Source organism: Nelumbo lutea, chromosome 1 (genome assembly GCF_056320005.1).
Source record: "Nelumbo lutea isolate HS-2025 chromosome 1, American lotus-T2T, whole genome shotgun sequence".
In the NCBI taxonomy this organism is placed as follows: domain Eukaryota; kingdom Viridiplantae; phylum Streptophyta; class Magnoliopsida; order Proteales; family Nelumbonaceae; genus Nelumbo; species Nelumbo lutea.
Genome location: NC_142684.1, coordinates 61,722,373 through 61,747,460, shown reverse-complemented (window position 1 = coordinate 61,747,460; position 25,088 = coordinate 61,722,373). Strand labels below are relative to the sequence as shown.

The 25,088-nt window shown below is 37.0% G+C and overlaps 1 protein-coding gene, 1 long non-coding RNA gene and 1 pseudogene across 2 annotated transcripts; 2 read left to right on the top strand and 1 right to left on the bottom strand.

Moving 5' to 3' along the window:
- The first annotated feature begins 15,072 nt into the window (after positions 1 to 15,072).
- On the top strand, positions 15,073 to 16,041 carry LOC148874841 (uncharacterized). The gene is made up of 2 exons (XR_016105420.1): positions 15,073 to 15,534; positions 15,687 to 16,041. It is a non-coding gene; the product is annotated as an uncharacterized LOC148874841 (long non-coding RNA).
- A 2,600-nt stretch (positions 16,042 to 18,641) lies between these two features.
- Positions 18,642 to 20,962, top strand: LOC148874840 (uncharacterized; annotated as a pseudogene).
- Positions 20,963 to 22,824: 1,862 nt separating this feature from the next.
- On the bottom strand, positions 22,825 to 24,747 carry LOC148874839 (Tetratricopeptide repeat (TPR)-like superfamily protein). Its single transcript, XM_088963788.1, has 2 exons — positions 24,345 to 24,747; positions 22,825 to 24,236 (listed from the first exon to the last, which is right to left on the bottom strand). Exons 1-2 carry the CDS (start codon positions 24,567 to 24,569, stop codon positions 22,992 to 22,994), a joined length of 1,470 nt encoding a protein of 489 aa, XP_088819914.1. The 5' UTR covers positions 24,570 to 24,747; the 3' UTR covers positions 22,825 to 22,991.
- Between the last annotated feature and the right edge of the window lie 341 nt (positions 24,748 to 25,088).

The window sequence follows — 25,088 nt, the reverse complement described above, 5'->3', positions numbered from 1 at the left end:
TAGTGCTCCATGCAGAACGATCAACACTCAGTGAAAGTGTTATTTCCCATAAATACTCTATGTTTTCAAGCTTTCAACTCCTTCAATTCTAGGAGCATCTCCTTGGATTTGCAAATATGCCTAGAGGAACCTGAATCTATGCACCAAGAATCAATAAAGAATGATTTAGATATCACAAAGACAATATCTTTCTTTTCAGCGCTACTCTTTCCAGTATTTGTTTTACCTTTACTACAATTGGGGCAATTAAATTTAGTGTAGCCCTACTTTCCATAACCAAAATAATGTTTATTCTTAGTTTTCTTGAATTCTTTTGAGAATTTCATCCTTTTGTTAAATTTCTTAGCTTTGTTTTTGAAGTGTTTGCCCTTAGGCATTTCATGGAGTGTTAAATTATTTGCCTTGGTTGAAATCTTATTTATATGTAAACAATTATATTAAGAGCTTCTCCCCAAAAATGTGTTCCCAAACTTGAGTGAGACAACACTGACCTCACCATGTCTAATAAGGTTCTATTCCTACATTCAGCTACTCCATTTTGTTGAGGTGTAAAGGACATGGTGAGCTGATGTATTATTCCATTTTGTTTATAGAAGTCATTAAACAGGTTAGAGATATACTCCCCACCTCTATCACTTCTAACAGTCTTGATCTTCCTTCCTAATTGATTTTCCACCAATATTTTGTATTCTTTAAACTTTTTTAATACATCAGACTTTTGCTTAATTAAATATACATGCCCATACCTTGAAAAATCATCAATGAATGCTACAAAGTACTCCATGCCCATATGAGTTTTAACATTTAGAGGATCACACACATCTGAATGTACAATTTTTAATAATTCTTTTGATTTACTCCCCTTCTTGAATGGGAGTCTAGACATTTTTCCATTAAGGCATGGCTCACGATATGTGAAATTCTTCTCTATCTTACTTATCAGCTCATATGAACTCATTCTCATCATTTTGTCTTTATTTATGTGACAAAATCTTAAATGCCAAATGTAACCATCATTTCTATATGATAAGCACAATCAAGATAATCAGAACGGGAGGCTTATTTATTATCATTAGTGTTCAAATGGTACAAACCATTAAATTTAACCCCAAAAAATAGTATTCATACATGTTTATCAATAGTCATACCAATAGTCACCTTTCCACCCCTAAAACGTACATCAAATCCCTTTTCATTCAATAAGGGGACAGACAACAAGTTCTTACTAAAATTAGGTGCATACAGTACATTGGTAAGAATCAAATTTGTACTTTCATTTATAGGGATCTTCACATTTCCAGTCCCAAACACATCAGTGAAAGTGTTATTTCCCATAAATACTCTATGTTTTCATGCTTTCAACTCCTTCAATTCTAGGAGCATCTCCTTGGATTTGCAAATATGCCTAGAGGAACCTGAATCTATGCACCAAGAATCAGTAAAGAATGATTCAGATATCACAAAGACAATATCTTTCTTTTCAACGCTACTCTTTCCAGTATTTGTTTTACCTTTACTACAATTGGGGAAATTAAATTTAGTGTAGCCCTACTTTCTATAACCAAAACAGTGTTTATTCTTAGTTTTCTTGAATTCTTTTGAGAATTTCATCCTTTTGTTAAATTTCTTAGCTTTGTTTTTGAAGTGTTTGCCCTTAGGCATTTAAGTTGTTTGAGGTTTCTCAACTATTTTTGGGGTGACCATCAAAAAGATGGTTGAGATTTCTTTTTCTTTCTCTCATCTTCTAAGCCAAGTAGAGTTGGAAGGCTTTTAACATTTATTTCTCTTCCAAACAAATCCAGTGTTGTTACTACCACATTCCGTGGATGAGGTAAGCTATTCAAAATGGTAGAAACTTGAACTTTTTTGGAATAGGGTTACCTGCAGATGCCAATTCTTTGACAATCACATTCGTTCTGATTACATGATCAATTACTGAATCTTCTTCTTTCATCTCACAACCATAATATTTTTTCTATTAATAATTGAATATAAGTTTAAGTTATTTTTTCATATGTTTCATTGATTGCTTCAAACATTTCTTTAGCACATTTATATTCATAAAAAATTACTTCTACATCAGACTCCATGAAAGTTAGCAAATAGGTTCTGGCTTTTCTATTATCCTTTTCCCATTTATTATATTACCGTACAATATGTAAAGCATCACCATCCGAGGGTTTAGGAGGAACTGATTTATCTAAAATGTAATCAACATTTTCCTTGTCCAAGATCCTCCTAATCCTTCATTTCCAAAGGGAATGATTTGTTCCATTCAACTTTTCAGTCTTACTAAGCTCTTGAGACAAAGTAGTTGTAGGCATGTTTACAAAATAAAAATAAAATGCGAATAAGGAAAAACTTAGCTGATTTGAAGATTTAGCCATTTAGACCCCCGAAGATTTCACTTCTCTTGACCCAACTGAATCGGCTACCTTCTTTGTTCAGCAATAATCTATAGTGTCAATAGATTTGCACTATGTTGATTCAAAATGTTCCTTATCAGCATGCATTCATGCGTATAGATAAGCAAAAATTGCAAAAATAGGTAAACAAAATTATAGTAAATAAACAAATTAAATAATAACAAATAACCCAAAAAATAGGGGAATGTGGATCTCTAATACTCGATTTGTTTTTCGTATCGACCCTTTGTTCTAATCTTTCACCATTGTTGAGATCAAAGTTGTAGAAGCACTGGAAGCAAGCTTGGCCGAAAAAAAAAGAAACCCGAAATTTGTTTAGGATTTGTTGTAGATGGAACCCAAAAAAAGATTATGGTATAATTCTTCTAATGAACAACAGTAAAAAAACGGTCGTGTCTAAATGTTGATGGCACCAGGAAAGAAATAGCTGCTAATGGAAAACACTGGTAGAAAACTGGGGTTCTTGGATGTGTCTCAAGAGAGGAGAAAAAATAAAAGTACAAAAAAAAACAAACACAGCAGATTGATGGCTAGATGTGTATTGCAACCACTTTCACCGGATTAAAAAAGATTGGGTAACAAAATCAGGTTGGACTGAAAAAAACACCGAGGAGCTTTCGTCTCTTGCAATCGGTGGTGAAGAGGAAAGTTATGAACAAGAACACTTCCTCTCTCTTTTCACTTTTGTAAACATTTAAAGTGGGACGCGATATGGTGTAGTGCACCTACACCAAAAAACTTTATGAAGAGGCTCTGATAGCAGTGATGAGCATACATGTGGCGTAACCAAAATATCAATGCATGAAACTTGCTGATCCAACTTGCAAAAAATAAACAATAGAAAATGACCCGAGACACAAGCCCTTGAAGCAAGGTGCAAACGAGGGACTAGCTAATCTGAATTGAGCTTTGATCTCTCTTGACTCTTTTTCACATGGAATTTTTTCATGTGTTGGATATAAGCCATGTACCCCTATATAACAGGCTTAGTTTCTAACGTTTCCTTGTACATTTAATGCTAACAGGAATGTTATAAAAGAACCATTGGTTGACTAGGTCAAAACTCCTCCGGATTGAGACAAGTGTCTCACTGGACAAGGATCTTGTCACTTGATCATCCAGTCTACATTAGGCCAAATGGTCCACCATTGACCCAATAAGAGATGGAATGGATCTGGTTAGTATTCTAGTGATAATATCTCTATGCAAGAAATACTTGTGCAAAAAGCAACCAAAAAGTATTTTTATAGGAAAATAGATAAACAATAATACAATGAAAAACTTGGTTGTGTGTGTGAGAGTGCAGCATAGAGGTAATTTGTTCTCCATCAACATATGGCTTGTCACATGGCCATTGGATTCTCCAACATGTTGAGGATTAGCAAGTGAAGGCCTATAGCCACTCTTCCAACACATAAAAGAGAAAATAACAACAACCACACAAAATGGGATCTGAGGCACCAATTTTCTCTTGCAAAAAGATAAGTGGGAACTGCAAAATTTGGATGGCGTTGAATATGATTGGAGGTTTCTTGACCTTCCAAAGTATATGATTTCTCATGTGTTAACTATCTATCATCATTATGAGATAGCATTATTTAGAGGGAAGACCAATTCAAAGCCTTACTAGATTGAGACAAATGTCTCATTGACCAAGGATCTAACTGAAGGGAAGGAAGATCCATCATATGGATGGTTGAACCATGTAGGGTGAGTGGGCAAATTTTCAAAAAATTTCTCTCCCTTTCGAAAATTGTATTCATAGTTTTAGAAAAACTGCATTTTTCTAGGATCGCTCTTGAAATAAACTGGACCAGATTTGAAACCAAAATAAAATAGAGCAATACCTGAAATGGGATCTGAGGCACCAATTTTCTCTTGCAAAAAGATAAGTGGGAACTGCAAAATTTGGATGGCGTTGAATATGATTGGAGGTTTCTTGACCTTCCAAAGTATATGATTTCTCATGTGTTAACTATCTATCATCATTATGAGATAGCATTATATAGAGGGAAGACCAATTCAAAGCCTCGCTAGATTGAGACAAATGTCTCATTGACCAAGGATCTAACTGAAGGGAAGGAAGATCCATCATATGGATGGTTGAACCATGTAGGGTGAGTGGGCAAATTTTCAAAAAATTTCTCTCCCTTTCGGAAATTGTATTCCTAGTTTTAGAAAAACTACATTTTTCTAGGATCGCTCTTGAAATAAACTGGACCAGATTTGAAACCAAAATAAAAGAGAGCAATACCTGATACGGAATCCACACATGTAGCTCTCAAGGTAGGTGTTCATGCCCAAAGAGTGCACCAAACCCGCTTCCACTAAAGATGGCGTAGCTTGAGATGAAGCAGGATCAGCAATGTAGTCCTTCAACAAGATCTGCAATCCTTCAGCAATGATTAGGCAAGGGAGTGTGAGCATGAATTCAGATCTAACTTTTCTAGTAAAAGTCAGAATGAAGATCAAATCTTGATCAGTCAAAGTACTGGAGATCGAACAGGGTAGGGCGGCAAGAACAGAGGGAGAGAACTAATTGTAGAAAAGGTAAGAAATAATGCAGTTCATCCACTCTATTTATAGCCTTTCAAGATCAGCTTTCCTAATCCTATTAGGAAAGAGTTCTTATCTTATCCTCTTGCTGATCCAAATCCATATCTAAACCTAGACTCGCCCATATTAATTAATCATATTAACCCAGTTCGATATGGACTTCAGGCCCATCAAGTTATCAGACTCACTTCCCTTTTAATTTGCTAGCTGACTTGGCTCTCTTTGTATGGCATGGGACCCTAACATTGATCTTCACAAAAGCCATATGGGTTCAACCTAGTCTTTGTTACAAGGTCTGGCCGAATTCACTGTTGAACACAATGAACCCTTGAGCCCATCAGTATGGGCTCTTTAGCAGGCCCAACATTTACATTAAATGGTCCTTGGGTCCAACCACCTTATGAAGGCCCAAGGACTATGGTCTTAAGTGAGATTAGCCCATCAGGTACTTTGTTGTTATCACTAGTCTCCACTGTCACCAAGGGGGGAAAGCTCAATCCTCACAAGGGGGACCCTCATGGTCCACCCACCAACATTGAGATTTTACTTAGCAAGTCTCGTTTGAGGGTACCAATCTTGTTTAGGGGTGGCAATTTTTCACACAACCCGCTAAACCCACCCAACCCACCTAGTATCTAACCTGCTCAACCCGCCCATTTACTTGGCGGGTTGTGTGATCAATCCGTCACCCAACCCGCCCATTTAAATGGGTTGGGTTGTGGATAACCATTGGATTAACCATTACAAACATTAGTATTAATTCCTTCACCTTTTTTTATTTTCTTTATTTGAATTAAATAATCTATAATTAATGCATTAATTTTCTATTGACTAAATTTAGTTTTGTCTTGAATCAACACACTCCACCCAACATAAATCCAAATCAATTTGACCCAAGTCCGGACCAATTCAACGTGGTATGACCCAATCCCACATATACCAATTCGGGTCGACCCAAATAGACCTCGGACAAGATGGCTCAATACCGCTCGCTTTGCTTGGTTTGGGTCATCCGGCCCGAATTCGAAATGGGTCAGACCTGGTGGAGTCTGAACCCTAAACCACCTTGCTTGTTTTGTTCGATTTGGTTCGTCAGTTTGGTTCATATCCGTTCAACCCGACCCGAATCCAAACCGGTCTGATTTACTTCTTTTGACCTGCTTCGGGCCAATCGATTCGGCCCTAAACCCATGCACAAACATGATATGAGCCAACCCAAGTCAATCCACCATTGACTGAACCAGTCTGGTCCGATCCGACCAGATTGAACCAGACTGGTCGAGGTTTTGCCCGACCGGACTGAACCGGTTCAGGTGGGGTCTAGTCCAACTAGACTGATCCGGGTCTAAATGGTTCAACCACTTTTGAACTTGATGTGATTACCTCGAAGACAATCCAATTAGATAGTTCAAGTTGGTTTGATTAGTTTGAACCTGTGTAGTTCGTCAAATCCGAAACCCAAACATAGTTAAATGGCTTTGCTACTTGTATTAAAATAACATGCATTTAACATGATTTGAACCTTCACCACTTGTGTAAATAGCAACTACTATTACCACTAAGCTATGACTAACTTATTTGTTAAAAAGGAGTTAGTATTTTGTTTTTAAGTACATAAATATAAGATTAATGGGTTTGGGCGGGTTGGATTGGGTTAAAGTGGGTTTGAGTTGAACCCAAACCCATTAACGGGTTGGCGGGTTAAATGGGTTGCCGCCCAATTGCCACCACTAATCATGTTGTGCTCAATCAGTATCTTTTGTGTCCAAATCGTGGATGATCCTAATGCAATTATAGGATCGGGAAACAAGGTGTTCATGGAAGCTACGTACTCCATTTGACTTGGTCAGGACTGGATGACCAAGTGGTTAGTGTTAGACAGTGTTCCAATTAGATTGGCGTACATTTGACATTTATTTTAAATGAATAAAAGTACATAATTGGTTCATGTTATATCTGGTATGTTTCTGTGTAATTACCCTTAAACTGGACAGTTATGAGACTTGTGTTAGTTTAGAATGTTCCCAGCTATTGGATAAACTTGGGGAAGTTGACCCTGCCAAGGCTGACACTAATGTGTTGCCAAGTTGGTTGGGGTGGCTTGTCTTAACTGTCAGAGTTAGACTTGAAGCACATGTAGTGTAGGTTTGCTTGAAACTCTGAACCAAACCAATTTTCAGTTATGCCCTGGACCTTGGAGATGGATGGGCAAAACTGAAAAGTTACACCTAACCCCTAAACTCGATTATGGTACTGCACTAGGTGCTGGATTGGGCTATCTTTAATATGCTAATCAGTGAGATCCTTAACAAGGGTCAAAACCTAGGAATGTTGAGGTAGTTTGAGAATTCACCTGAGTGGGTGATCATAGTGACAGAATCGGCCCCTTTGTGGTATAAAGTGAATGATCGGGGATAGCACTCTCTCTGATGGAAATCTAAACTACTGATAATTGATTTCAAACTTGTTTGAGATTTGTTTTGCAAAGGTTTGCAAATGTTTTAATTCCCGGGATCCATCCGAGTAGAGAGTGCAAAGCTGTACATTGCAGTCGAGGGAGAAGTCCTCTCTTGTCGGGTAGTGTTTAATGATTATGGACTGAGAGGTTAAGTGTAAAACCATTTAGGGCTTATTTTTATATACCGATTTTGAGGGTTTTAGATTATGCCCAAAGCAACACGACGTTTGATGCTAAAAATAGCTTGGGGTATTGTCACTGTTGTTGGTGGGGGAGGCAATGTCCATTTGACACCCAAGCCGATTGGGGGTGGATCGGGACCTATACTCAAGGGTGGCCCGATAGCACATAACACCATTATTGACGTTGTAAAGGGAGGGACTACAAATAGGTGGAGATAAGGTCCATAAAGAAAATGGACGAAATGAAGAGAGTGGAAACAATGAGCAAGTTAAGTTGATGTGGTCTATTTGGATGGGTTTCTTTTTGTTAGAGAGCATATAGTGTTAGAGAGCTAGTGGGCCTCAACCTTGGGGCTGAAGGTCTTCACATTGTCCTTATGTACCAAAACTACTACTTCGCCGATAGAGATTTCCAGACTGGTGCTATAGTGGGCTTTGGGGAAAGAAGTTGTTGAGTTGTTCTAATCCAATATTTCATCAAGAAGGACAAGAGTCTTCTCCCCTGTGTCATTGGTAGAACTTAGGCAAACTTGACGTCGTGACTTGAGTACTTCTGATACTAGTATCGATAGGTGGAGCTCGTTGTTGACTGTATTCTTCTATGGAGGAAGGATCTAGTTAAGCTGTCTTTGATCTCTGCTAGATGAGCCCATATCCACTCTTGGTTCCTCTGAGTCTTGAGGTGATTGAGATGATCTTTGAGCCTTGTCATTCATGTGTCCATGCATCTAACTACATTTCTCTTGAAATACCACCTATAACATTTGATTAGGAAAGATCAAATGTGTATTCCCTACCTTACCATTGGTTAATGTGATGGGTTTATATTGTTTGGATTTTCTTGTTTTGTTGTTGTGTAGTGTTTGTGTTTCTCCATGCATTATAGGAAAAATAACTTTTAGCGACAATCAATTTACTACTAAAAGTTTTTCGCAGCAGTTTTGGCGATTGCCAGTAAAACTAAAAAAAAAACTTAAAAAAAAAAAAAAAACTAACAAAAAATAAGACTTTTAGCAACAATCAAAGACTACAACAAAAGACAAAGTACTAAGTGACAATTATGTCTTTAGCAACAATAATGACTGCCACTAAAGATACATATCAATGACTGCCTCTAAATCTCTAATTTTTTCCACCTTCCAAACTTACTTGGAATTTGTTCCAAATAACTTGTAATTGTTTAAAATTATTAAATAAACATGTAATTTTCTTCAAACAACCTGTTTTCTCTTCATTCATCCAAATTGAAATTAAATACAAAAATCAAAACATCAATCACAAATAAAACATAAAAGTCCATTCTCCATTCAAAACATTTAAGTCATAAACACATCTTTGTTTCAAATTGATAAATTCCTTAATACAAATGTCATCGTCCATTCTCAGAAACTTCTTGTGTCATTCAAAACATTTGGTTTGCAAAAACATCTTTGGTTTCTCCCAAAATCCAATAAGGATGAATTCCTGCACAAAAGATGAAAACAATCATAAACAAACCTGAATCAAAACCATAAATAAGAAAATATCAATTATGACAATAAATAAGATATTATTTTCTTCCCTCATATAGTGGCTACAAAGTATAGGATATCATAAAACTTTATACTAGCTACAAAAGGGTAAATCAATAGATATATTAATAGCTTCAACCCATGGACTGAACTATAGATTACTTGAATTCTAGGATTCAACTAGGACAAGAGGATCTTGAAACTAGTACCAGCTAAAGTTGAGTAGAAGGCTGGTGCTAGTTGAGACATAGCAATCCAGATTAAGTCTTCTCCAAAGAACACTACTTTAGGTTTGACTCTTGCAAGATTTGTGGTTTGCTTATTAAATAGAAAAGAAATGTAGGAAATGAAAAACTTTGTATTTACAGACATGTACACCTAGGGTAAGAATTGGATGTTTTGGTCCAACAATTCCCATGACCTTGCCACATGTTCACACCTAACACCCATGCAATGCCCATTGTACAAATAGATATACTTTAAATAATTCATTTGGAAAATATTAGACACTAGTAAGCCACTCTCCTTACCTAACTTTTGAGAGTTACATGCCCGTTTCCAACTTCCTCAAGTAAACTTGAAAGTCTGTTGTCCTCTTCTATATGGGTAATATATCATGCTTCCATCTTGTAATTTACATGCTCTAGACTAGTGAATTTCTTTACTATTGATGTGAATTTTTGCAGAGGGCAGATCAAATTGGCAAAGTTCAGGGTTGCACTACAACCCTCTCCATTTAATTACATTTTCAACCCAAGGACAGTGGCAATGGTATGCTATATAATATAAGACAAGAGAGTCACTTGAAACTATAATCCAATGACTTGCATATGTGTTTCTTGTTAGATAACTAGACAAAATTTCCTTTTTATGCATGGCTAGAAATGGTAAAAGTGTTCCAAAGTACATTTGGAATGGTGACATTATATATGATAAAGGACAGTCCTAAAACTTCAATCACAACCTAGTATATTATTTGTTGTTGTTGTTATTAGAAATTTGTAACAACTAATAAAATAAAATACTATAATATAATTTTTTGTGATTATTAGATTTTTTTTTCTCATACTCATCTTTCCTCCATGTCCTAGCAGTTGACAATATTGTGAGTAACTTATGCAATTTTGCAATCAATTGGGTTTTAGTTAGTCCCAAACACTTTTCTCTCCCCTCCCCCCCCCTAAAGTCAAGCCCTTTTGTTGAGAGACTTGCTACAAGAAAAAGAATTGGACTTTGTCTCTTTAAATATTCACCTTTGTGCAAAACAGGTAGTGGGGTCTATAAATCTCCTTTTATCTCTTGTTTATCTAGAGCAATTGTGTCGGTCCGTTGGGAATATTTTGTTTTTCACCTTTTGATGAATAGTAGCAGCCACTTGTGGATGTTTAGGTCCTTTATGATTTTAGTTTATTATCTATCACACCCATGATGAGGAAGATAATGTAAAGGTTAGTAGAGAAATGATGTTGCAGCATTTGTGGGGAGATGATGCTAGGATGTTCTCTGATATCCCTCCGCCAAAGATCACATGAAAAAATACCTGAATATTGATGAGAACCCACTCACTATAGGAGAGAGAGAGAGAGAGACTGCCTCATGAAACCATAGAGAGATTTGAAAAATGGCTCGATGACTTTCTTATTACAATATGGGCTATTTATATATGTCAGTTACATCATCAGTGAATATTGGGCCATTTTGTAAGGTCCCCTGATGTACACTTGTTTAATGGGTCTCATTGGGCCCTTCACATTTTTGTTCTTAACAATAGTTCCATCAACTGCTCACCCCTTTAAAACAACCTTGTTCTCAAGGTTAATGTTTGGGTAACGTTGTTGTAGATGAGAGTTGTCTTCCCATGGTGCATCTCCAAGTAGTAGGTGTTTCCAGACCACCAAAGCTTGTTGAACTGTCTTATTACCTCTCTGATCCACCTGGAATAAGCAATATGATCTAGATCAAGTTACAAAGCCCCATCCTCAAAAAAAAATTCTAGTAAACCAGCTGAATCAGAGCATACAGGTCCCAAATGTTTCTTCAATAGAGACACATGAAATGTGGGGGTATTTTGGAAGAGCTAGGAAGGTCTAACGTGTAAGCCACCTTAACCACTCTTGCTACAACACAAAATGGGCCATAAGATCTAGGATCTAGCTTTTGGAAGGACCATTTAGCCAAGCTACCTTGCTGGTAAGGCCTCAAATTCAAGTAAACCTACTTCCCCACCTCAAATTAGACATCTCGGTGTTTCTTGTCATATTGAGCCTTCATTTGCCATTGGGCCTTTAAGTCCTTAAGGACTGTGTATCTGTCCATCATGTGTGCATCCACCTCTGCAATAGTAGTGGATCCCTTTTCATATGGAAATATTGGGCACTTGTGCTGTGGTATATGGATGGGCTAGTGGTGCAAAATGTGTATATTTGGACAGTCGATCCACAGAAACAACCATGATTGTCTTACCTCTGGAAGGGGGAAGACCGGTAATGAAATCCATAGTTGCCTCATTCCACACTTGCTCAGGGAGAGGTATGCTATGGGCTGTAAGAGTCTAGCTGTGAGGACTAATTTTCATATTGCACAAGTGGCAAAATAGTCACAAATCTACTTCTTCATTCCCAACTAGTAAAAATGGGACGATACACGACGGTAAGTCGGTAAAATGCTTCAATCTCCCCCCATTAGAGAAGCATGAAAAAGCTCCAAGAGGACAGGAATCAACAACTGAAGGAATTCATGCTATCTTGACAAGGCATCAACAACTAAGTTGGATGGGCTTGTTTTGTATTCTATTGTGAAGTCAAAGCCCAACAATCTATTTACTCATTTTTGTTGTACCTCATTTGGAAATTAGAACAGGTTGTTCTACTAAATACCTCAAACTTCGTTGATGGGTACAAATGGTAAAAGCTCGACCCAACAAATATCCTCTCCACTTTTGCATAGCCAGAACCACTGCCATCAACTCCTTTTCATAGGTGGATTTGCTCTGGGCAAGTGGGCAAAAGAACTTTACTGAAATAAGCTATGGGCTTTTCTTCTTGTAACAATACCGCCCCTATACCCTTTCCCGAATCCGGATGCATCAAATTCCACCACAAAAGGTTTGGATAAATCCGACAGAGACAACATTGGAGTAGTGAGATCTTGCTTTAGTATTGCGAAAGTTTGTTCTGCTTCTTCTAACCAATTAAAAGCATTCTTTTTAAGCAATTTTATCAATGGGGTTGCCCTAGCACTATACTCATTAATGAAATGCCAGTAATACCTGGTAAGGCCTAAGATCTTGGGCAACTGTAACATGCATTTTATCTTGTCTGGATTTGCTCTCACGGTGCCTTCTATAACAATGTGACCCAAGTAGTGAATTTGAGTTTGCCCAGTCATATTTTGACCTCTTAGAATATAGTTGATTTTCTCTGAGACCATCAAGAGTAGTGCATAAATGTTGCACATTAGAATCCCAATCTGTTCTGTAGACTACGATGTTGTCAAAAACATACCAGAATGAAATGCCGCAAATACGGATGAAAACTTACTTCATTAAGGATTGAACATAGACCGGGGCATTAGTGAGTCCAAAAGGCATCATCAAAATTCATAATGCCCTTCATGAATTCTAAATGTCGTCTTATACACATCTTGAGCATGTACCCTACTTTGATGGTACCTTACCCGCGAATTGGGAGTTGATCTTAGCCATGCCAAACTCATCTAACAGTTCATCAATCACAGGAATTGGGAGTTGATCACAAACCGTAGTCTTATTTAAGGCATAATAGTCAATGCAAAAATGTCATGTGCCAAAAGCCTTAAGATTCATGGAATGCATCAAGCCAAGCACTTTAACCATTTAGGATCATAACATACCATCACGCATCAATTACGGGAATCAGATTCACTCTAGGCAGCTCTCACTTTAACAGTAGGTAGCCCTCTTCATGACAGCTCTCACTTTGGTGGTAGGTAGCCATTTCCATGACGACTCAAAATCTTGCGATAGGTAGCCCTTTCCCTTTGGGATGGTTTCCACTCTGCTCTAGGTAGTTTTTTTCATGACAGCTTTCACTCTACTCTAGGTACCCCTCTCTATGATTCAAACTTGAGATGTAGTAGTAGGCTTTGGTACCGAATGTTGTGCGCTTGACAAGGAATGAACATTTGGTTTGTTCGATTAAAAATCGAATCGAATAAATCAAAATTTTAAAAATCAAAATAAAAAAAATGAAAGTCGAACCGAAACCAAATTACAAAAAACTGAAATTTTTTGTTCGACTTTCAATTATTTTGGTTAAAATCGAATTGCATAAACATATATAAAATATTATATAGTATAACGTGTAATATATATTATAAAGCTAAATTTCGTTATAATATATTATATAATGTATATATAATATATAAATATATAAAATATTATATATTATATTACATGTTATATAATGAAAATTTGATTAATTCAGTTTTTTTGGTTAACTAAATTTTTAATTCTAAAAACCAAAACCGAAACTGAAACCATATATCAAACCTTGGTATAGAAGCTCTTACCTTGGTTCTGCAATGGAACAACTCAATGAGATGGATCATAGGGTTGTTAGGTACGAGAACTGGGAAAGGTTTGAATTGTATTTGATTCTCTTTTTCCTTTTCTAGTGTAGTTTCTGGAGAGACTTTGGGTTGAGTTCTATTCCCTGGATTTAACTTTACAAGAAACGTACGTGGTAGAAGGGCAAAGAAAACAGTAAATTAGATGCTAGTAGTATGGGTATGGTGAATCATATTTTAAGCTTTCATACAGAAAAAAAAAAAGTATTGAATCCAGACATGTAATTAATGAACATTCTAATGGATTAGACAAATTTTTTCTATTCTTTTTTTTCTTTCTTCCATAGGTATTGACTTTGTTTACCAATGCTTTCAACCATTATTGACCCGATCAGTTGAACCATTGGAACTGTCATTCATTCAGGATTTTAGGTTCGGTTCAATTAAAATCTGTCAGGCGGTCAAAAACTATTGACTTGGTCAAGAACTATTCAATCCTGTCGGTTTAACTGTTGGCCCAATCAACCCGGTCATCGGGTCGCAGGTTGCACATTCAAATGCATGCAAATTTTTACAACCTGGTCATTGGCCTCAAATTATAATTTTTAATATTTTATAAATAAAAAATTAAATACGAAATTAAAAAACATAAATTAAATATAAAAATACATATAACATATCTAAAACATAATTATACATTATTTATTGATAAAATATATATTTATACACATACATATATATATATATATATATATATATATATATATATATATATATATATATCCCTTAAATACATGACCCATTCAACCTGAATGGTCGAACTGGTGACCTGCGACCCCGAGGCAAAAATGATTCAGCCCCTGAGTCGGTTTTTAAAACATTGCTGTTTCCTCAGGTAGAAGCATATCTACTGTAACTCCTTTCAACTACAACCAGGAAATCTTTTGGGCATTTTCATCTTCTAGAATTATTAACAAAGTCATGAAATTTGATGAACAACATAAGTCAGAAGTTGAAAAGCAGAAGCTATCTGATAGAGGGAATGCAGGTGAGCGAATAATTGATCTGCTTGAATCAATTCTTCATCACATTCTCTCCTTTATTGCGCTAGATATGCTGTGGTCCTATGTTTCCTTGCGTCAATCATATTGTGGTCCTATGTTTCCATTCTGGATTTTGATGATGATCTGCTTAATGATGATGGAATCAATGAAGATTTAAAATATATGGATTCAGTAGATAAGGTGCTTCTTCTCCACAATTGGCTTAATTTATATAGAATCCGTCTTCCTTGTGGTAACCATGATGCATCCCGTGTTGATACATGGATCGTAAAGTGAAAAGAACTTTTACATGTGAATTCAAGCTTCCCTACAGCCTTTTTACATGTGAATCGCTGGCAGTGTTTACACAGGATTTGGATGACTCTGTTCTCTTCCTTCCAACTTCAATTTTTCTTCCTAGTCTTAAGATCATGAATCTCATATCAGTTATATTTTTGGATGGAAAGTCAGCAGATGAGTTCTTTTCCAACTGTCCAGCCCTTAGAAAGTTCGGTAATGATATGTTGTGACATTAGGAGGTCTGGGGTCCTGTATATTTCTGCTCCGAAGCTGAAGATTCTTTCAATTGGTGGGGGCGGTGATGGTTTAATTTAATATGTTCTAAGATCAAGGTTTCTACTTTCTACCTCAAATCTTGTATCAATCAAGACTTTGGTTGATGCATGTATTAAGTTGCGAGCTAATTCTGGGCAGAACTAACACAGTTAACAGTATCCACGGTTACCTTGCAAATAAGCTCCTTAGACAACTTTCTATGGTTGCGGTTCTAAGTCATCAGATTCTAGCATTGAGGTATGACTTCTTCTCCTAGTGTTATCTACTCTGCAGTTCTCTATTTTATCTGATTAGTTGTTGAAAATCTACCATACCCTAATAAGTGATTTGTTGGGAAATATTATCTGAGGTTTTTATTTGAATCTTTTGTATGAATATTTACCATGCAGATTATCTCCAAGGTGCATAAAAGATAATGCTCCAGGACACATAGTATCTTGCAGCCTCGTTTCTTCCCATAAAAAATTCTATTCTCCCACAATGCCCCAACAGACTGCAAGAAAGATAATGCTCCAAAAATATTTAGACATTGTTGCTGTCCACAATTTTTTCTTTTTTAGGATTGGAGAAGGGCTCTCAATTTTCTGTGGGTCTTAGTAGCTCTTTGATGGATATTTTAATGGTTTAACAGCAAGGATTTTACAGTTTAGTTGGGACTTTGTTTTAAGGCAGTACACTGTAAAGACTAATTTTAGGCTTTGAGGGAATTGAGATCTTTTGCCAACAAAACAGTGGCAGGATGCATCAGAAGTGACAGATTTTCGAAGCTGGCTTGGATTTTGCCAACTGGCATTCCTCTTGATGCTTGGTGTTTTCAAACAATCTATATGTGATACATGTGGCATTTTTATCTGTTTATAGGAAAAACGTGAGATGGGAAGTGACTCGAGTCCAGCTTCCGTCAGGCAAAGCCCATTCCAACAGCCTTTACAGCCTTACATTGGGAATATCTCCGTACTTTATGATTTATTTCATGGAAGATATTTCCGATGCAAGGTTGCAAGGGGCTGCTCAAACAGTGCAAGCACCGATTTGCCCTGACAGAAACCGAACTCAAGCGACTCTGCACATTAGTATTCTCACTGAGATTTCAGATCTGGTCACCTGAACACAATCCTCAGATATTAACTTCTACTGCAGCCCAATGCAGAATTCTGAAATTACAGCCCCCCATAGTCTACTAGTATAACCCCTCCCCCGCTATAAACCGCATCCTGTCTGTGGATTTTCCATCAATCCACAGTCAGGATTCATCCCCCCTGCACGGTGGGGCTAAGAATTCTCGACTGGGCTGATCAGTCATTCTCCCCTTCATTTTTGGTGGGTAATGGTTTGAGGTAGGACTTGGGCCATTAATTGGTACTCATGATAGCTAGGTGATTGGGCTAGCTGGAGCATGCCCAATTTTATGGAGTTCGGCTTCAGTCAGGGCAAAGCCCGTTCGAGCAGCCTTTACTGCCTTGCATTGAGAATATCTCCGTACTTATGTGCTTTATTTCATGGGGAGATATTCCCAATACAAGGTTGCAAAAGGCTGTTAGAACGGTGTGGGCACAGGTTTCATGGGGAGATATCTCCGATCTCAATTTTATGCACTTCAGATCAACTCAGAGATCTCTTCAGCTTGGTTCACATGGATTTGTGTAAACCTGGTTGCTGGTCCATCATGAAAGCTACTTGAAGGTCTTTAAAGATCCATGGAAAAGCATGGTTGTGCCTAATCTTTTCTTAGCTTTATGCCTTGCATTAAAATCATGCTGTGGTAATGCCATCACAGGAAATATGTCCACAAGTAGAAAAAATCCTGCAAAGTCTCCCCTTAAAAATGGGCTATGCCAGATTTTCACCTGTTAAAAATACACTCAAAAAACATGATAAAAAAGAAAGAAATATAGGAACCAGCCATTCATCTATTATTCAAGCCTCACCTGTTATGAAGAAGAAGCAATGGAAGAAGAGTCATTTTACTGATGGAAACCACCATGTTGAAAGCTACCTTTCCCCCATTTTGGTGAAGAAAGCTACTTTTCCTCAACTTTCGGTTGGCTTATTTGAGAAAAGAGGAGTCATACAATATTTGGGAATAAGCTGACTTTCATTGCATGAAATCCAGATTATTATTCATAAAGTTATAATCCATCAATTTATTGTTAATCATATACTGCTACTCTTTATATCACAATACCAAGTGTTAGAACCTCTGATGATTGCAAGTGATCATGGTTGTTTGTGAAGTTTGTCGGGAGGTGTTGGTCTGTATTTATGTTGGTTTGTATTTATTAGTTTTAGAAATTGGTAGCTTGAATGAAGAAATTGTAATTCTAATTTCGTTGGGCATGTTAGTCCTCAGCTTATGGTTTGTTTTCCTACTTACATTGTCCATGATCTTCATTTCTAACCAAGCCATAAATTTTTAGACTAGCCATAGGAACGAGGATCTGTCATGGCCATTTTAATTAGGACATCCTCATAATAAGACTTGGCAGAATGATCCAGATCAGTGGTATACAGAGGGTTCAATACAAGATGGAACTTGAAAGGAAATACAAATAAAAGGCCATTATCCAATGATGATCCTTGCCATCTGGAACCAAAGAACTATCCTTTGAAAGGAAACATAATATAGACTATAAATACGATGAATAGAGTTAGGCATCTAATTTCTAATAAAACTTACGAAACAAAAACCCCTACAGTCCTACCTATGCTTAAGAAACGGAGTTCCCTAATCATATTCTACTCTTGCAATCAACAAAGCATACACTTAAAGAAGCTGTAATGGTTGATTCCTTGTTCAACAGTTAACGCATTCTAAATGGCAAAGTAAACATGTCTCCAAGAACAGGAAATTGTGTTCTTTTTGTTCTTCTCCATCATTAATGGACTCTTAAGATGAAACACTTTGTCCTGACAATGCCATGGCACGTGGAATCCACACATAACATTGCTTAGACAGAGAGGAAGCAATACAGAGATAGAAGAAAGAGAGTGAGTGTCTATGTGTGAGAGAGAGAGATGTGAAAAAATGGTGGGAAAGGCCAAATTTAAGCAAACACATTGAAGCCTTACCAAAAAATAAAAAACATTGAAGTCTTAAAATATAGAAGTAAATAAACCTTGAAAATAAAGCATATGCAAACCAAGGGAACTACTTCTAACTTTGTACGAATATAATTTGTGCCACATCATTGTTAGTGTTACATCATGTGGCGTAAGAGTGCACCCGTAGAGGTAGCATTTTTTGTGTGGACTGCCTATCTGAACAGGATTTTAACCAGGGATAATTTGGTGAGGAAAAAGTATGCTGTTGGAGACATCCATTTGTGCTCTTTGTCAGGAGCATAATGAATCAGTCAATCATTTGTTACTACACTGCAGCTTCTCTTCTGAGGTATGGAATAAGGTCAGGAACTAGTATGAAACTTTGTGAAAAGCTGGAGGGTCAAAGGCCTCACAGAAAGGGGAAATTTTGGCATGTGCCATTCATCTGTCTTTGATCTTTCTCTGTTGTATCTTTTCTTATAATTTTTCAGTTTTGAGTTTCAGTTACTGAAAACTGAAAAAGATAATCTCTCTGTTCTGTTCTACTGTCACAAAGCAAGCAAACTAGCAAGAAAAGCTCCATTCAGTAATTAGTACTACTACACTAACTTATAGACTTTGTACTTTATCTTTTATTTCTGCCTTTTTCTTTGATACTTCATTGGTGAGTAACGAGGAAGGTATTGCTAACATTTCCTCTTAACCTATTTATTTTAATCAATGAGTTCGAAGATGATCCATGTGCTTTACGTAATTCCCTATAGTTCTGTCTTCTAAAAAAGTGGTCATGGCTTGAAGTGACGGAACTTTTTCCGAAGACTTTGTCAAATAAACAGTGTTATGAACCATATTCCCCCCGTTGATTTTATCCTTAATTTTTATGTTTTCACTGAACTTTTATACATCGTTATAGAGCCTTTGATTAAAAACTAAGTAAAATATCATTTTTTGCAAATTGCAATATTAAAAAATCAATTTTTTAGGATCATGTTTTATTTATATTTGATAAAATCAGTTGACTTCCTATCTATTTCCAATTCAAAGTTCAAACAGTGTTTGCAGAAGAAACTCTCTCTCTATCAGACTTCTTTGAGACATTTGATGTCTTGTACGTCATACTTAAATTTAAACAGAGTATTAACCTGATATGTTGACATTTATAGGAAAAATGCTAAATTCTCCTCAGTTGTGGCTGTTTTACTATCCATACTGTTATTGTTTTGGACAGTAAACTCTTCACATAATCTCGTGACCTTACTAGAAATGAAAATAGGGTGAAATCTTCTGTTCTCTCTCCAGAATTTGTGCTGGGACCAGGAACAGTGGCAAACAAGTACTATTACAACATTGACTTTCTAAGACGTCACATTGCTCTTAAAGAATTCAATGTTGACGTTGTTGATGAAGCAGGGAATCCTATTCCTCTTCATGAAACTTATCTCCATCACTATGTCCCTAAGGATGTCAAAATTTCTAAGATCCCAAGTTATCATGAGCTTCACCAATCAAAAGATTTTATAGTGAGAAACAGTGGAGTATGCCAAGGGAATTTCCTAGGCAGTATTTTGGCCTTGAATCTGAAACACGCAAAACTGCCACATTATGTCCCAGATCCTTATGGAATAGAAGTCGGGAATCCAGCAGAAATTCCTGATGGATATGAGGAGAGATGGCTGCTTAATGTCCATGCAATTGATACACGAAATGTGGTGGACCAATTGGGATGCACAAAGTGCAGGTGCAATCTTTATAATGTTACAGATGATGAATTTGGCCAGCCTTTGAGGCCAGATTATACTGGAGGACTGTACTGTTGCTATGACCAAACAAAATGCAAGGTAACTAAGACTGATGGGGAATTGATAGCATTTCATCCTAATCTCATCTTGGAAAGATCTTCATAGTGCTAACTAGGACTGCTTCTAGCAATTAATCCACTTATGACAAATGAAATATGCAAGCTTTGGAAATTCTAATGGTAAAGAAAACCTTCCAATTGATCTGCAAAATGCATTTAGCTATGAGTACATATATTTAAATGTTTGCATCAAGGTCAAACAAACACTGGTAATGACTATTTGCAACTTTAGAAAGAATTCTATGCAACATAGGCACTCTACTTCACAGATCTACTGAATTAATATGCATGTTTTGGGGATTGCCCTTTCTTAATTAATGTTAATCATGTCATTCTCAATATCCAGTGATTCCTTGCACAGGTAGAATATGAAATTGAATCTTGCAGTACCACTGGAGTGGTTAATGGTGGGTGTATTGATAGCAAAAAAGCAAGCATAGTTATCCCTAGAGGGGGTAATGTCATCTATGGTGTGTTGTTACCAGCATTCAGGGGGAAATGGAGCAGCACTACATGGAGAGGCGATTATGAATTATTCCTAATCAAGTTTTTATTTTCTTTTATTTTATGCTCATATGTTTTTAATTAGGTAAGAAGAACTAGTATACACAGTGATGCAAATTCATTGATAATCAGTCTTCACGCACAACCACTGATATCAAACACTGCAGGCCTGCAGCCCATCCTTTTAATTGCTTTTCTCCTTATCTGCATAGAAATCACTGAACCCATTTCCTATAAGTTTCCTGAAAGCCTGAGGCTTACGAGTTGAAAATTTGAAGTCTTTTTATCATGATTGAAATGACTGTTGCATTACTGGTAAGCAATTATATTTGTTGAGTTGTAAGCAAAATAATAATAATAATAATAATAATAATAATATCCAATGCATTCAGACTGTTAATCAATTCATCAAAGCCTTAACCTAACCATGTGGTTTCTTTTTGGGTTACTATCTAGAGTGTGCTATAAGAATCTTCTTGTATCACTTTTTTACCTTTTCAAGGGCTATATTCACAATTAAACTGAGAGTCATCAGGTGTTGTCTCTCACTAGATCAGACACACAGGTGTCTCTACATGCTTATCATAGTGCTCCTTGGTGTAGTAGATGTCCTTTTATGTACTTCAAACTATTTCACTTGCTTTTCCCTCATCATTGTCGTATTGGTTCATTCTGAAGTCTAACTAAATCATTGAACTAACTCCTAATGGGCTTCCATAGAAATAAAACATCCAAGTTGCCAACTTGCTATTTTCAAAAAAAAAGGCGATATAATGCTCAAAAATGAATATAATCTAGAACATCAAAGAACAAAATGGAGCCAGAAACCATAATTGATTAATGTAAAGCAAAATGGAGGAACTGGATTCATGCTGCTAAACCTACTAGGTATGATGGCAGAACAGGACAGAAGATGACAACAATGAGCCTTAAGATTTTTCTCAGCAAAGGTACCTAGAAGAAATTTGGAGACCAAAAACACCAAAACATACAAAATAGGGAGAGATTTTTACCTTGGTATGCTATATGGATGGGTGAGAGGAGATTAGCGTAGCCTAGCCAGAACCCATGCCGCTAACATCAACGTCGCCAATCGGTGCCGTCCGGTGGAGGGCAATAAAAACCAACAATCAGGGGAAATCAGAGAGAGAGAGAGGAGACACGGAAAGGGCAGGAAGAGGAGGAATGTGAGTAAAGGGTTTACGCAGGGAGGAAATAAGGCCCTAATACATTTTTCGCGGCTCCCTGTCTTTAGCGGCAGTTTTAATTGACTGCCACTATAGGCTATTCTTATTAGCGGCAGCCCTCCTTTAGCCACTTCTTGAACTGCTGCTAAAAACTCCTTTTGCTGTAGTGGTGTGTTTCTTGTTCTTGTTTATTCTTTATATGGGGATGGATTGAGTTTAAGAAAGAACTTTTTGGGTTAGGGGCAAGGCAGGCTAGGTCCTCCCCCATAATCTCTTTTCTTCCTTTGTGATAATGGTTAATAAAATCTCAAGGTGGCTGCCCCTCCCACCTGGAGTAAAGTTTGGGGTTAAAAAAAAATTATTAGGCGATTTCAGAGTACGGACCCTCTTAAATGAGCTTACAATTAAATCCTGTAAATATGAGACACAAATGGTCAGCATTTATGGAGTGAGGGCCCAGGCCCAAGACAGCCCAATCCCATCGCCTTTCCTTGGATTTGGAATTTGAATGGCTGTCCTCTCAAGTCTCAAATAATTAACTTTAGTTAATCCTTCAAAGCATCAAAAGAATCTCAAACCATCTTTGATCCATGAACATCAATATTATTTAATCAACACTCAAGGCTCAAGCTTAGTCAATAGATGTTCAACTTAAGATCCAGCAAATGAGAAATTTTTATTACATGGATGGTCTGGGATGTAATACTAATAGACTTATAGACTTTGATCCAAATGCCAACCTTGTTTTTGACAGGAGCAACACCTTCAAAAGCGTTCAATTTGAGGGTTGCTTAGTTGGGGAAGGAATCAACCATAAAATTCTGAAGGGCTTCTCGTGTTTGATGCCAATGCCATAACTTTTGCACCAAATATACAGTACCCATTACCAACAGCCAATATATAAATAATTTTTCCATTTACAATGGAAATGGATCATTAGACAACAGAAACTAAGCCTACAATTTTATTATCAAAAGAAAGCAAAGGATGGAAGATAATCCCAATTCCCAAACAAAAAATTTCAAAACCATCCTCATCAATTCCAGAAATTGGAAAAAAAAAAACAAGAAAATGATGAGCTTACACTCTTGAGACAAACTCAATCAATCCACACAGATTACGTTAAGCAACTTCTCAGCTGCCTCACCCAGCTCTACCTTCTCCATCTTCAACCGATGACGCATTGATGCACTTGTCTTCCCACTGGCTGCATACATCTGTATCAATGATTCAAACACCTCAGCTCCAATGTTAACATCAGCCTTCTTTAACGTCTCCATAAAGCCTTCTGCACCCTCAACATCACTCTCTTGCTCAAAATGTGTCATCAAAGACTGAACAACTTCTGATGAAGGGGACCATTTCCCCCCATCTCCCCTCCCCGTAGAAATTGCATTTGCAACACAGTCAACTGCCAGTTTCATCTCCCCATTCTTCAAATAATAATCCATAAAAATCTCCCATGTCTTGGCATTAGGCTTGCTCCCTCTCCTCTGAGATCGTTGCTTGACTTCTTCTGCCTTCTCTAGCATACCCTCTTTAGCATAGGCTCCTATCAGGACATTCGCGATTCGGATGTCATAGGTTGAGCACCCAGATTCCCACTCTTTAAAGCATTTCTCAGCCCCTGGCAAATCTTTCAATTTCACCAGTGCTTGAATCATGTTTAGATAACTTATGTTTGCTGTTTTGGGAAAAGCAAGCCTCAAAGACCGCCATACCCGATAGAGTTCGATCACATTTCCTGTTCGCCCATACAATGTGATCAGAAACTGAAAAGCAGACAGATCCTTGCAGGCATTCCTCTTCTCCAACTCCTTCAGTGCCTTTTCTGCCTTGTCATATAAGCCAGATTCAACATAAATTGAAGCTAAATTGCTGTATGTTGTCCAATCTCCAGTGACTCGACCATCCCTCTTCATCTCCTCCATGACCCTCTCAACCCCAGAGATGTCATTGACAGCAGCAAGAGCCCTCATCCAGATATTGTATGTACAAGTATCTGGCTTGATGTCACTCGCCTTCATCTCCTGTATAATAGCTGGGATTTTGTCAAACTGGCCATTTTTTGAGTAGAGAGTCATCAAGCTGTTGTAAGCCATGGAGCTTGAAGCAAATCTCAGTTCCTTCATCTTTTCCATGAGAGCTTCTGCCTTTTCTGTCATTAGTTCTTTGCAGTAACAGTTGAGAAGGGCACCATAACATAGGTGGGTTTTTGATGCTTCAGGGAGATCCATGAAATAATTTTCTGCAGCAGCAATGCCACGGGATTTTGCAATAAGATCAAGATGGATAGCTTGGTCGCTGGCCGTCATGTTCATCCCCCTTTTGACCATGGATTCTGAAAGCTGTAGGTGTAGGGCAACAAAAAGAATTCATATTAATTGCAGAATTGAGTTTGAACTAGCAGGCTCCGATTTCAAAACTAGGTGCTCATTTTGTTTCTGGGCTTTTACCTTTAAGGCAGGGTAGAACCTGCCGCGCTGCCGAAGCTTCCTGAGGGTGACGCCGACCTCCCATTTGTAGACTCTCTTGGAACTTTTGAGGAACTTATTTAGCTCCGTTCGAACACTCTCATCTGAACTCCCCTCTTTGAACAATGTCTCATTCAGTGCGTTCTCTAAGTACTTCTTTGAACGCTTTGCCACGTTCTTCGTCCTCCCAAGCTGCTGAAACGCCATTTTTAGATTAACCTGTTACCAGTCCTGTTAGGGTTTTGCCTCTTTGCCAGTTAAAAAAACGAAAAGACCGGACCGGATGATCTCAAAAACAGTTTCAATTTGCTACCGCCTACCTATGCAAAAGACCGAATTAGAACTTGGGCCAGATTCATTGAAACTAAGACTCACTCAACCAAAAGCTGAATTATCTACCAATAACATATAAAAGAAATGTTAGAGGAATATTATAATAAACAATATCCAGACTTTAGAATATTCAAATATCGTACAATAATTATCATTTTTTTAATTTTTATAATTATAATTTTCAATTTTTATTAATTTTTAGAAATATTTATTAATTAAATATTTTTACTTAAATAATAAATATGTTTTCATTTTTAATATATAATGTTTTTATTTTACATATAATTGTAAAATAAATCATTTAAGGTAGATAAAATAAATTAATTATAATTTTCAGTTTTATTTTGTTTTTTGGGGAAATTAAATCTTAAATTAATCTTTTCAGTTTTTATA

Bases quoted from the DNA above. Each gene is read 5' to 3' on its own strand.
- LOC148874839 (XM_088963788.1), bottom strand. From the start codon at position 24,569: ATGGCGTTTCAGCAGCTTGGGAGGACGAAGAACGTGGCAAAGCGTTCA. The intron at 24,237-24,344 runs GTAAAAGCCCAG...CTACACCTACAG, and splicing joins GGTTCTACCCTGCCTTAAAG to CTTTCAGAATCCATGGTCAA.